This window comes from Gymnoscopelus microlampas (assembly GCF_963454915.1).
Source record: "Gymnoscopelus microlampas genome assembly, chromosome: 19".
Classification (NCBI taxonomy): Eukaryota; Metazoa; Chordata; class Actinopteri; order Myctophiformes; family Myctophidae; genus Gymnoscopelus; species Gymnoscopelus microlampas.
Genome location: NC_139956.1, coordinates 12,687,352 through 12,702,474, shown reverse-complemented (window position 1 = coordinate 12,702,474; position 15,123 = coordinate 12,687,352). Strand labels below are relative to the sequence as shown.

The following is a 15,123-nucleotide window of genomic DNA, read 5'->3' as shown; positions in this document are numbered from 1 at the left end:
TTCAGGGCATAAAGATTCCCAATCCCCATCAAGTGCTAGAGAACTGCCGTGAGGTAAGAAGGTGGAGATGTAAGCTTTCTGTCTGGGCCCCAAGAGACTGCCCTGAGGCACTCCGCGGAGATGAATGGTTTAGACCATTAACCCTGCTGCAGTGCTCAACAGCCCCCACAGGCACGCAAATGTGCCCGTGTTGAGATCAGTGTAATGCAGCGCGCTCTGGGGACCTCAGTGGTGAGACCAAAGCAAGGCCTCAGGCCAGGTGTTGCCTGGCCACACACACTCACATACATACACACAAACATGCACACATGGCAATCCTGGGGCAGAGTGTTTCAAATACATTACGATTGTCATTTTATATAACGTCACACACACACAATGAATGTACTGTAGGCTTTATGAATTTCTGTCACTCAGATGAAGCCACACGTCGCAGCGATATGCAGGTGGCTTTGACATTTAAGAAGATAAATCACTGTAAGACATTTATAGCCACATGTCATGTTGCTCTCCCATACATCTCACTCTCTCGAATCGCCACTGTTTTTCTCACTCCCATACTTCACACTGGTTGTCTACTGGGTAGAGAGATGCAACAGTAATTTGAACTAATGGATTTAATTGATACAAAAATATATATAATTATAATTGATTTGAATAATGTATTTTTTTATTTTAAAAAATACTGAAAACATCAGATATACATGCTAGCAACACGTCGCAATGCAACACGTCATCAGCTTGTAGACTGGCTATTTCTGGTATTTTTGCACAACACCGCTGTGTGACAAAGTATTCAGTAGGGCTTAAGTGGTTAATGAGACTAATCGATTTAGTCAATTATAAAAAGACCATCGATTATTATTCTGAAACGTAATCGATAGAACAATCGCTCAGAGAATTGACAATGTAGCCCTAACAATCCAGAGAGACTTGCTCCTCATTTCCTGGATAATATAGTGATACCTGAATGCAAATCCAACAGATAGAACACCTAATAACCGCACATCGTTAACGAGCAATAGGGTACACACAGATTGCCTTTGCTCGCCTAGAATACAGTACTAAGCTTTTAATTGATCAGGTGTAATCCCACTTCAAACAAGCATTTATTCTCACACAACTAACTGTGGCTTAGAAACTGCTTGCTTAGTCAATCAAGGCAAAAGAACAAAATCAATACATTGTTGCAATGTTGCACTAATGAAAATTATGCCAATCGGCTATCTAATTTATTTAGACTGCTAAAATGATGCTGCGCTGACCATAATGAACCAGGGTCTCTATCACGGTGTGGCTAACTGGACTGAAACCATTTCAAACCGGCAAGAGTCGATTTTCACACTGGAGCCATTTCCTCTGAGGGCTGAGGAGGTAAATGATATTAAACATGACGCTCACCATCTTTTGGCACCTAGTCCACATTTCAAAGTAAATTGCCGTAAAAGCCTGAGATTGCTGTATGTGCGGCTGATGAATACTATGAGTGCAGCTCCTTAGCGTTCAGTCTGCATACTGCAGTGAGACATAATCTACGCAGCGGGGGCTCATCCATTTAAGACCTGTCTGGTCCAATACTCCTAACGCTGTGGCCGAAGCGTCAATCTATTAATTGCACTGACACTGTGGTGAGGTCATGCAACACCCGCATTGTTCTACGGCATTGGGTAACGTCCAACCACACATTATTAGTGCGACATACTGTAAGTAAACAGTGAGGACTCCCCCAGTGCTTTACATCAATTATGAATAAAAGACACAGCATGAAGCATACTGTATACAACTATACAAAACGTTATGAAATATTTTTACATTTATCATATCAGCAATTCCCAGGCCCAACACATTTCCCAATACAGAGGCAAATACTAGATACGATAATACTTTTATTTCAACCACTTTCAACCAGGCATCTCTATTTGGGCAAATTTCAATTTTATTGTATGCCCCCCCCCCTGAATACAGGTGTGGCTTGGGATTTTTACTTGCCCATTGGCGTGCCTATAGTCACAAAAAGTTTGAAAACCACTGCTCTACGGTACACTGGGATCATGCACCATGTGAAGTGGGTGAGCTGCTTTAACGTTATGCCAAAGAGAGAGATCGGAATCACAGCAGGCATAAACCAGACAGATGCAAAACAGCTGGCACTGCACACAACTCACCGGCTGATCTCCTCATCAAAGGCAGGCTACAGGATGGGTTTGTGTGTGCGTGTGTGTGTGTGTGTGTGTGTGTGTGTTTCGTTTCGTTTCGTTTCGTTTTATTTGTTTCGAACATCATACAATATAAAAGTCACAATAAAACAGTATAGTAAAGAATACAAAATATTTTAAAAACTATTTCAACTATCTCCATGTACAATAAATCATAAGTGTTCGAAAAGGAGCAGGAAGAAGCTAATGCTTATAAAATATCCTACCCCCTATTACAGTTTAATTTCATTTAATTTACACAAAATCATATTAGAAACATTATCTTTGAAAAGAAAAAACAGATAGAATAAACAAATGTATACATTTGTACTTCAAAACTACTTCACTATGCACAAACCTATCCATCACCATCAATAATTCACATTAAAATTTCCCTCCTCATTTCTATACTTCTTAAAAATGCTTTTCTTATATTGATGTTTAAAATGTGGCATACTATGGCTTTGTTTTATTTCTTCGTGGAGTTCATTCCACAGTGTAACCCCGCAGACTGAAATGCACATACTTTTTTGTGTAGTGCGAGCAAAAGGCTGCTGTAAGTCTTCCTTTCTTCTTAGGTCATATCTTCCTACTTCTTTATCTTTAAACATTTTTTGCAGGTTCTTTGGGAGTAAATAATTCCTTGCTTTAAAAACCATTACTACAGATTGAAAATTGACAAGGTCCATAAATTTTAAAATATTTGACTGTAAAAACAACGTATTTGTGTGCTCAAGATAACCAACATTGTGAACTATCCTTATTGCTCTTTTTTGAAGTGTGCATATCCTTTTTAGAGAGCTCTTATAGGTGTTACCCCATACTTCCACACAATAGTTCAAGTATGGTAGGATAAGTGCACAATAAAGTGTGTGTAAGGCTTGATGGTTCAATATGTGCTTAGTTTTGGCTAAGATGCCAATGCTCCTTGCCATCTTAGAGCACAGATAATTTATGTGAGGTTTCCAGCATAGTTTGTGGTCCAACAGAACACCCAAGAACTTGTTTTCATATACCCTCTCTATCACCACATCTTCAATTTCGACATGAATATTTGTATCAATCTTACGGTTCCCAAACACCATAAATTTTGTTTTGTTCAAGTTCAAGGATAATTTGTTTGTTTCAAACCAACATTTTAGTTTCCTCATTTCCTTATTTACCATCTCTACAAGCAGCTTCAGGTCATCCCCAGAACAAAATATATTCGTGTCGTCAGCAAAAACAACAAAATTTAAGTAATTAGAAACTCTACAAATATCATTAATATATAAGATAAATAGTTTGGGGCCCAAGACTGACCCCTGAGGGACACCACAGGAAATATTTAGACACCTGGACTTATGATGGCCCATCTGTACGAATTGCTGCCTATTTTCTATATAGCTTTTCAACCAGTCAAATACCACCCCTCTGGCACCATATGCTTCCATTTTTTTGAGGAGTATTCCATGGTCAATTGTATCAAATGCTTTTTTCAAGTCAATAAATATTCCCACTGCATATTTTCTGTTCTGGCTACAACTAGTTAATTCCTCTACTAACTCTGTTAAAGCCATTGATGTTGATCTGGCTGATCTAAAACCATATTGACTCTCCATTAACAAGTCATTTTGTTCAATGAAATTGTCCAGTCTTGCAACAAAAACCTTTTCAAGTATCTTTGAAAACTGAGACAATAGAGATACAGGCCTGTAGTTAGTAAATTTCTGTTTGTCACCAGTTTTATATATTGGGATGACCTTGGCATTCTTCATTTTTTCTGGAAATATTCCTGTTCTAAAAGATATATTACAAATATGGGTTAGTGGATCTACTATTCCATCAATTACTTTCTTTACTAAATGCATGTCAATATCATTCCAATCTGTGGAGGTTTTGTCTTTACACTTATTTACAATATCTATGATTTCCCTCTTTTCTACCGTTCCCAAATAAATTGAGTTTGTATTTCTCTCTATATAATCAGCACAACTCTTCCCAGACAGTGTGTTTTTTATTTCTTGTGCAAGCTTTGGACCCACATTGACAAAGAACTTATTGAAACCCTCAACCACATCATTCATATTGCTAAGTGTTGTATCATTATCAGTAAAATGTTCAGGGTAGCTTGGTTTGGTTGGTCCGTTTTTAATAATACCGTTTAATATTTTCCACATGCCTTTAATATTATTTTTATTATTCTCTAGTATTTTGGTATAATAATTCTTCTTACATATCCTCATAATATTGGTTAATTTATTTTTGTATTTCTTGTATTTTTGCTCTGCCTCTTTCGTTCTAGATTTTATAAATGTCCTATATAGCGTATTCTTTTTCTTACATGCATTTTGCAGGCCCTTAGATATCCAAGGACTTTCTGAGTACTTGTTATTATTGCTATATTGTTTTAATGGGCAGTTTCTATTATATAAGGTCATGAATATATCCAAGAATAAATCATATGCTTTGTCAACATTTACTTCGTCATGTATATCCTTCCAATTATAATTTAATAAATCCCTTCCAAACATGGATACAGCTTCTTCAGTTCTCACTCTCCTGTATTTAATCTCCTTGTACTCCTTCCTTTTCTTGCGTTTACAGTCATATATTATAAATACAGGCAGGTGATCACTAATGTCATTCATTAATAATCCACTCACAATATTGTCTTCCATATTATTTGTAAATATATTATCGATCAGAGTGGCACAGTGAGATGTTATTCTACTTGGCTTTGTAATTGATGGAAAGAGACCCATGCTGTACATTACTTCACTAAATTCATCTGTCAATTTATGTTTGTTGGGATTTAACAAATCAATGTTGTAATCGCCACAGATAAAATTTACCTTTTGTTTTGTATCAGAAAACAACCTTTCCATATTGTAAATAAATGTTTCAATATTGGATCCTGGTGTTCTATAAACACAGCTGACAATCACATTTTTCATTTTTTCCATACAAATTTCAATAGTGATACACTCCATCACCTCATCAATAATTACTGACATGTTTTCAACAACCTTATAAATTAGGCTTTTGTCTACAAAGAGAGCCACCCCTCCTCCAATTCTGCTCTCTCTATTTATATAATTAAGTTCATATCCCTGTAAAACAAAATCCGTTCCTCTCTCAACTTTGAGCCACGATTCTGATATAGCAATGACATTAAAAGGGTTTTTAAACGTATTTAAATAATTTCTTATACTCTTGAAACTTGTATAAAGGCTACGGCCATTAAAGTGAATGATTGAGATTCCATTTTCATAATTGATATTTTTATTAAACTGCTGCTCTGTATAATATCTGCAGTTTGTATTTATATTGTTAAAAAGATTATGATCTGGATCTATGTCCTGTTCAATGTCCAGCATGTTAAATGTGTCTGATATAAATATAATATAGATAATACAGTGTTTAATACATTATCCTTTTAACATAACATAAACCATTAATAGTACAGCTCTCGGATCTGATCTAATAACTTTCTAGAATCAGTCAAATTTGTCCAACTGCTCAATGTGTGTGTGTGTGTGTGTGTGTGTGTGTGTGTGTGTGTGTGTGTGTGTGTGTGTGTGTGTGCATGCGTGCACGTGTGTGCATGGTTGTATGCGTGTGGGCGCGTGTGTCTGTGTGTGTGTGTGTGTGTGTGTGTGTGTGTGTGTGTGTGTGTGTGTGTGTGTGTGTGTGTGTGTGTGTGTGTGTGTGTGTGTGTGTGTGTGAGTTGCAAGGCGGGTTATGGTGAGCCACTTTAACATGGTTTCGCCTACCCAACAAACTGCGGTGTGTGTTAGGCGACGCACATTTACTGAATAAATTAAATAAACAAATACATAAATAAAGGAATGTTAACTTGTCACTCGAGTGCTCTTGCAGTACTTAACCCATTGAGACCTGAAGCCGATTCTACATGTCTCCTAAATCCCAACAGTTTTCTGAAAAACGTATGTTTCTATATCGGTGGTGCTCAATCTTTTTCATGTCAAGGACCCCCAAAATTATATGTATTTGGCCGCGGACCCCCATCAAAATATTTTGTTCCAGGGACCCCAAAATGTTCGCTTTAAAAATATATATATTCAAAGATTTGCACACATTTTCACGAATTTTCAAAACATCTACAAGCTCGTATATCTGCTATTTTTGAATAGCCTAAAGTGTAAAATAATGCTTTTTAGCTCAAATCTAAAAATGACACAGTTCCAGGTCTTAATGGGTTAACTTGTCAATATTTTCTGTCTCTTAACATTGAATGGCACCCTGCAGTTACGTCTTCCCTCCATCTTCAAGTCAATGTGTCTCGGAGACACACTAAGTGCACTTACACTTGACATTAGAGACTTGGACCTTTAATCACCTGCAACAGGCCATACGTACAAAGCCGAGAGCGTCCGTGTTGCATTCTGAGTGCGGTCAGGGGCAGAGGTGCTGTGAAAATTGCCTGGCTTTTGTGTGCCAGTGGCTCCCTGAGTGCGAGGTGACTGAAGTGACTGCAATCCATACATCAGACTAATGGCCATAAAAACATACACTTGGGGCACAGATGCTGGAGGAATGGGCATTCATGGAGTTAATGATAGCCCCCCGTGCACAAGCCCTTAAACATAATGGCACAGCATGTTGGCGAGTAGGTGTTGGTGCTAGCTGACTTCAGCCAAAGGAAACGATAATGATTGCTGAACCATCTTAAACCTCCAATGCAGCAAACAGCATCTTTGCGTCACCATGACGACTGTTTTAAGTGATGACGCAATGTAATTAAGCACACTGTAAAATCCTGAATGTCAATTTAGTACTCTCAGAGTTAACACTCATGCTGTCTTTATACTTAATCGTATGTCAGTGTTGCGCATACATCGCGATCAGTTTTCTAAATGTTCACCAGTAATGATGTGCCCAAAATAGGGACACCAGATTGAAAGTGGTTAAATTAACACTCTCACGATGTACTGGCACTCCCAAGACAAAGGCAACCTCCCTATCTTAAGTGCGAACATTATGCTAACACTAGTGTTGTAGAGCATTACATGCTGCTTTTAGGATGTGCTGTTCTAAGACAAGTTTTCTACTGAGCGAGTGGAGCCAACAATGAGATTTCCACTTGAGCAGTGTCCGGCACAATGATAAACGAGGGGGAGAGCAGAGGAATTACAATGATTTAAAGCTAGCTCAAAACCGATACCAGGTCCCTTCTTCTCAGGCTTTAACGCCATTCTGTGTGGAAACACGAACATGCAAGCTGTGTGGTGTATGTGTGTGTGTGTGTGTGTGTGTGTGTGTGTGTGTGTGTGTGTGTGTGTGTGTGTGTGTGTGTGTGTGTGTAAGTGAGCAACTGTGTGTACTTATAATTGGATATGTGACAAGCGGTGTGTGTGTGTGTGTGTGTGTGTGTGTGTGTGTGTGTGTGTGTGTGTGTGTGTGTGTGTGTGTGTGTGTGTGTGTGTGTGTGTGTGTGTGTGTGAGAGGGGGGGGTGGGGGGGGGGGGTGAATGTAGCTGGGTGGATGCTCTTTTGAGCACATTCTGTGCATTCATGTGTGTGCATGTGTGTGTAGTATGTTTATCCACGCATTCATGCATTTCTGTTTGTGTGTGTGTCAGTGTGTTCGCATATACGAGCGCAACAGAGAAAAAGACTCAATTTAAATCGAATTAGCATGCAGGCAAATTAAGCAAAGGGGATTTAATTTGAACTGTTGTAAAAATGCTAATTTCAGTACAGCCCGGAAGCTCATATGCAAATACAACACAATTTTACAATAATTCATATTAGGCCAGGCATGCATAAAACACACATATTACAGCCCTGTCTCATCTGGGGAATATAGAACCATTAGCCAATGCACCCCCTAAAAGGTTGCTTAGTGTTCAGGTGTGCACATGCAAGCCAATGTGCATTCTTCCATGTGTGACACACTGTTTATGTTATGAATACGCGAAAATGAACCTACAATGAGCCTGCATTCTGAAGGCAGGAAAACGATATTGAATGGTCAGTGCAATGTTGCCAGTACTCCAAATAGCTCCTGATAGTGCAGTAGGGGGGTATTTGATAGCAGCTGTGGTGACTCTGTACCTCTTTCATATCTAATAGAACCAATTATGGGAAGCTTGTACCTCGTGGGCCAAAAATCAGTTGCACATTGTCTGAAAGCTCTGTCTAATTTGACCACTGCGTCTCCTGCCTTCTGACTGGTTTCAGAGTTGTGAGAAAAGCCAACTGTTCTGTTTTGGTGGCGTAGGAATTATCTAGCATAAGGAGCGCTAATTCTACCCTCCCTATGCAACACCTCACGAGAAACAATCCGCGTTTTAAAGGCATTTGCGTTTACATTCCCAAGTGGTTCACCTTCATAAGTTCGAACAAGGACATACAGAGCATGCAAATGTCTGCTAATGTATGTGTGTAGTGTATCTGTGCATGTGCATTAGGACTGGACAAAATATAAATATTATATGGATATTGTGATATGAGACTAGATATCATCTGGCATTTGTGATATTGTAATATATATCTTATTATACAATATTTTGAACAATTTAAATATATGTATATTATTGTCATAATACAATATTATCATCACAATATCGATATTGAGATATTTGGTGAAAGATATTGTTATATTTGATTGTCAATATTGGCAAGCCCTAATGTAGACGCATGCATGTGCCTAGATGCTTCTAAGTGTTAAATGAGTGCGATGAAGCCTAGATGTTTACCAAAGCTGGACAGAGCCAGTCAATAGTCATTTGAAGTGTTGAGAAGAAGAGAGCTGGCCCACTGGGACACACCATGCCATCAGTACACACAATCAATTAAAACACAATTAGGCCCTCAGGTTAGCTTGGCCAGGCACAGTGTGCGTGCATGTGTATGGGTGAAGGGATGTAGACATAAGCAAGATATGAGTCCTTTTAGATGTGAATTCTCAAATTTGATCAACAAAAAGCAGACAGAAAAAACACACACACACACACACACACACACACACACACACACACACACACACACACACACACACACACACACACACACACACACACACACACACAGGGTCTAATAACAGTTATTAATTATGAATTCACAAAATGTGAAAGATATTTCCCCCCAAAAAAGACAACAAAAAAATATATAAGAAAAATATTCTGGGATGTACTGTGTACGCTGACAATTAGAGATATCTGCCTACTGATATGTCTGGTCTGGTGACAACTAAATTCAATGAAAGGGCTAAAACTGGGTGGAAACAATTAGGAATACAAAAAAAAGAATGACAGCATTGCAGAGCCAAAGCAAAACTGTAGGGTGGTCCTTCATATTATGACAATATGATCGGTCGTCAACGCAGTGGGCGTGCATTTGTTAGTGCTGGTTTTCTCTGCCGTCCAAGTCCATTCAATGGATCTAGATTTACCCTGTCATATCAGTAGGCAAAGATCTCTGATCGTCTGCGAGACAGACTTCCTTGGCCTACTGGCAGTGTGCACAAGAAAGCTGACGCTGATCGGTCCAGTGGTTTGCGATATTAGCCACGGCCAGACACACAGTCAGACACACGCACAAACACACACAGATGACCTCGTCCCCTAGGTGCCACGCCATAAAAATCGGGGGTCTTGGAACAATCAGCCATTGTCATGGAGTTTCGATATCGCCAAATCAGAGTGCAGCCAGTTAATGGCCAGGTAATTCAATCGTCCAATCGTAAAACATGGGGGAAAACTCCCTGTAATTCAGTTACACACAGAGGCAACGTCATCATAGTCCTCCAGGAGGTCCTGTTTTTCTTCTTTCCATGGGCCAAGCGAACTCTCCATCAGGTTAATGAACAGCCCACCACAAAAAACTACGCCTGTGCTTCATCTCTTCCAAGGTGGTGCTGCTTAACGCCTCTAGTCTCCTCTATCTTCTCTCACAACAGAGGGATTGTTTGTTACCTTCTTCCCTACCCCCCTCCCCCCTCTATCTCTCACACTCTCTCTCTCTCTCTCTCTCTCTCTCCCCCCATCTCTCTCTGTCCTCTTGGCTCGCCAGGGACAATTATGCCCCTCTTTCAAGCAATTGCAGAGCCCAATTTGCCACACAAATTAAATGGGCTGCGTTAGAAGAGAGAAAACGAGAGGGCAAAGAAGAGAGACAGAGGGAGAGCGAATGCAAGAAAGAGAGAGGGAGGGAGAAAGAGAGAGAGAGAAAGAGACCAAAGACAAAACAATAACAAAATGAAAATGATCAACAGACCAAAACACAAACAAAAAAATCTTCTAAGTTCCAAGAAACCACCAATATTTTCTCTAGAATCTACAAAGATGCAGCCAGCAACCATAATATATCTGCTACTGACACATTTGCAAGAGACCAATTTTGCCGGTGACATTCCCATTAGGGCCAATTCTAATGAGTCTGCATAGATGCCTGCGTGTCTGAGTGTGCGTGTGCGTGTGCGTGTGCGTGTGTGTGTGTGTGTGTGTGTGTGTGTGTGTGTGTGTGTGTGTGTGTGTGCACGTGCGTGCGTGGGTGCGTGCGTGTGTGTGTGTGTGTGCGCGCACGCGTCTCTGGTGAGGGGAGGGGTTGGGTGAGGGCGATTTGCCTTTTTTGTAGGGAGAGGCTGAGGCTTCCAGCCGGGCACACAGGACTGGCACTGAGGACTGTGCCATCTGTTGAGCAGGCCGACTCAGCCATTTTCCTCTCTCACGTGTCCCATATCCTCCACCATGTCCAAGCCCGGGGGCTAGCGCATATTGACACACACACACACACACACACACACACACCCCCGAATGGATTAAGGGACCCAACAGAGGGCAGCCCCCCCACCCCCTGTTGATAACTCAGTAGGTTTGTCATGCAGGAGAGGGAACTGAGGGTGAGTCTGGAGCAGACTAAAACGACGTGGAGGTCTTTTTTCTTTTTGCACGCTGCAGATGGCGGACGGAGCCCCGGAGCGACTGGGCTGTTTACGCACATGCAGATGCACACTAGAGGAAATGGAGGAGCTGCGGAGGCGCTGGCACAGGGCTGTCATGCCCGCTCCAAAACATCAGGGAGGGGACGGGAGGGGCAGGAAGGAAGAAGACAAAGGTGCAGGCAGGCAGAGTAAAACAAGATATAGAGTCCAATGATGGTGTGACCTCCCTGTCTAATCTTTTAGAAATCAATATTAAGTTACTACTGTGTGTGTGCAGCTTGTGAACAAAGCTGCACAAATCACACATTTCTGAATATCCCACAGAACATCCAATTAAACCCCTACCCAGGCCGGCAGGGGTGCCTCTGGCTTGACCAGGCACTCCAATGAACACAACTGGCCGTGTTTGTAGGTGGGAAGCTGGCAGGGGAGGGCATTCTATGTTGCTGCACTAGCGACTCCTGCAGGTTGGTCAGGGCACCGGTTTAGCAAGGAGCAGAACTGGGAAGGATAGTATGTTTCTCCACATACGTTATGAAGCGACTGGCGACTCCATATGTATCAGAGGAGCCAGGGTTGTCTAAAGGGTTGGCTGGCAGTGACAGAAACTATCAACATGGGGGAAATTGGCGAAGACTAAAAAGAAAGCAATAACAACAATTAAACAGTTGATTAAAAAAAAGCTTTCCTCTGTAAGACATTAAACAACTTTTTTTTTACTACAACCCAACTTTCATGCTCTTCTTAAGTTTCACTATCAACAGTTACTTCAGGCTTTCATGGCCAGAAGCGGTTCGGTTTTGTGACATCACGCATGTAGCGGCATGAAGCGGGATTGGTCTACTTTTGAGTGGGCATAACATAAAGACAGACAGAACAAACACTGTTCTTGACGGCTTGGCTCGTGGCCACGTCGTAAAAATGGGGGCAAATGGCAAATGCTGATCCCCCCCAGGCTGACGTGTGCTGCCCTCCCCTAAATGGCTCTAGCTGGCCCTCCGTAGGCAGCATTATCTCTCGCAGAAGCAACGTGACATGTCGCCTCCTCCTCCTCCTCCCTGTAACCTCTAGCTGCAATCCTCTCACAGCCCCTCAGTCATTATCGGACCACCGCTGTGACAGCCTCGCGGTGAGTTTGTTTTGAGTTTGAAATGATGACCCAGCACAGCTGTCCGTGTGTGTGTGTGTGTGTGTGTGTGTGTGTGTGTGTGTGTGTGTGTGTGTGTGTGTGTGTGTGTGTGTGTGTGTGTGTGTGTGTGTGTGTGTGTGTGTCAATATGCACTGGTTGAGGGGGGGGGGGGGGTGGTCAACAGCTGCAACAGCCACAGGGAGGTGGACCACAAGGTGAGGGTTGGGGTGGATGGGTGAGAAGCACATAGTCATAGGCGTCAGGATTCAGGGCTGTTGAGGGTGGCCTGGGGTGGGGGTTGGGTTGGGGGACTGCATTTGTCTGGGTCTCTGTTACATCTGAGCTCAAATTCAGCTGTGGAATGTCTGGATACACACATTTGTCATCAAGGTAGTCACCTGCCTGGAATAAACCTTTTCTTTTCTTTTTTGGACCAAACCGCCTATCCCCGCGCTCAATTTTCCTCTTTGTTTGCTTAAACCAACTGTTATTATGCAAATGTTGCGTCACTGCATGGAAGACTATCTTTCTGGGGGAAGATAGCTCCCTAAACAGCCACCTCAATGGCAGCGTTTATCGGCCATTAGCGCCGTTTTGGGAAGATCTCGTAATTAAATTGTGTCAATAAATCCAAGAGCCGCACATAAAACCGGGATAAATGGGGAATACATTTCTCTATCCTCATTCCCACTGGGTAACATATGCAGGGAGAGGGAGCGGGGACAAAATAAAACACATTTGAACAGATTGCAAGGAACATTTCTCAAGCACCAAGTCACAAAGTCCCGCCTATCAATTTCACTTTGCGCTGCTCTCTCTGCTATATGACCTTGGGTGAATGATCCCTCTATTCAGAGATATTCAGCCGCACAGAGAGGATTTCTGTTGGTGCAAAGGCAATAAAACTTGAGTTCATCCCAGTGTGACTTGGAGAGTTAATGAATCATGGATCTTAGTGTAAAAAAAGGGGGGGGGGGCAGGAGGTGAGGTGGCTGAGCGCTCGTGGTTGCAGGGATTGAACTCAATGGGGTTTGAAAACTGCTGTAACACATCAATGGGCAGGTGTCTGATGTCAAGTAACTCAATTCCAATGGATTTTCATCATCGGTTTCAAGATTGAAACGTGTGTATAACTGTGTGAGGGGATTTCTTTCTTTTTTCCCCCCTTTTTTTTGTGGGAGGGGAGCTGTGAGATGAAGACATACAGTGGGATGTGTGAGATTGCTGCTCATAGATGTTTTCACACAATATACAGTATATAATATCTATATCTATCTCTCTCTCTCTCTATATATATATATTTACAGATAGATACTGTATATATATATATATATACAGATAGATATAGATATATTATTTGATTCCACAGCACAACTTCCATGTCCTCCAGCGGGCGTTCAGACTTACTTTCGGCGTCGGCAAGGAGCAGCGTCAGACCCAGTACGATCAGCAGCAGCTCAGGCCTGGCTCTGTGCATGGTGGGACAGCTTGGCACCAGCATGCTTTGGCAGCCTCGGTGGCGCTGGCTCACAGTGCCCTGTGAGTCAGTCTGGTCTGATTTCTCAGATGCAGGGTATTCACAGCCTGAACAGGAGGGAGAGAGAGAGAGAGACAGAGAGAGAGACAGAGAGAGAGAGAGAGAGAGAGAGAGAGAGAGAGAGAGAGAGAGAGAGAGAGAGAGAGAGAGAGAGATAGTGGTGGTGGGGGTGGAAGTAGGGAGGAAGGGGAGAGAGAGAGAGAGAGAAAAACATAGAGGGAATGAATGAAACAAAGCTGTTTGGCTCCATGGGCTTTATCTATCTCCGCACATTTCTGATACACACACACACACACATGCGGCTGCGGCTGACAGCAGAAGCGGAGAGGCTGATGTGCTTGCAGGCTATGTTCTGACAGTTCTCTAAACGGAATAGTCAGTTCACACATTGCTGTGTGTGTGTGTGTGTGTGTGTGTGTGTGTGTGTGTGTGTGTGTGTGTGTGTGTGTGTGTGTGTGTGTGTGTGTGTGTGTGTGTGTGTGTGTGTGTGTGTGTGAGAGAGAAAGAGGGACCTCACACAGATGTAAGAGAGCACACACAACACAGGAGTTGGTCTGTGTAGCTTTGGTCACGTGCACAAACTAAATGTAGCGTAGTTCATTTAAAGACCTCTTCGGATCAGGGCTGATGAAAGCTTCATGTGCACTGAAACGCTTTATATGGTGCCATCGTCACACGCTTGATAGCATCCTGAAAACCATACTGAATTATACCTTGCCTTCATAAATGTTTATTTTATGGTTAATAATAATAATAATAATAATAATAATACTATGATTATTATCAATATTATAATTATTATGAGAAGAAGAAGTATAATGCTAACAATAAGCAAAAACGTCATTTGATTATTACTCAAGAGATTTTGACGATAAAGTGGGCATTTTAAACACTGCCTGGAATTTTGGCTGAAGTACACATTACTGAATGCACGATGCATTCCATCAGTAACACATGCTTTAATAACATAAGCCGGTGGTTTCCAAATGGTGTGCCGAGGCACACATTATTGCAATACAACTACACAAAAAGTTAGTATTTTTTTATTTACTATATCAGTACTTTGTGCACACATTTCCCAAAACAGTGACCACTTTCAACCTGACATAACTTTGTGCATGTCACACACAGTAGATTTTGAAGATTTGATATGTTCGCTATTTAGTTTTTTATTTTACTTTATGAAATAGGGCTTAAGTGGTTAATCTGTTAATTTGGCATTAAATAATAATTATAATATAATAATAATATGATTGATAACATGTGTTATAGAAGCTATTTGCTCAAATATGAATACAGGTGTGCCTTGAGTTTTGGACTTAAAAAATAAACAATTTTGTCCAGCATAATGCTAAAGTTTTGCTGATGGTGTA

General features: G+C 41.4%; 1 protein-coding gene across 4 annotated transcripts in view; it reads right to left on the bottom strand.

Moving 5' to 3' along the window:
* LOC311034628 (receptor-type tyrosine-protein phosphatase delta) overlaps window positions 1-15,123 on the bottom strand; it is a 190,870-nt gene that overhangs the window by 131,081 nt on the left and 44,666 nt on the right. For all 4 annotated transcript variants that reach the window (XM_084042527.1, XM_084042529.1, XM_084042528.1 and 1 more), the window contains exon 2: window positions 13,621-13,797. In XM_084042527.1, coding sequence (XP_083898653.1) covers window positions 13,621-13,714 — 94 coding nt within the window. In that variant the 5' untranslated portion in view covers window positions 13,715-13,797. The remainder of the gene's footprint in view (window positions 1-13,620; window positions 13,798-15,123) is intronic.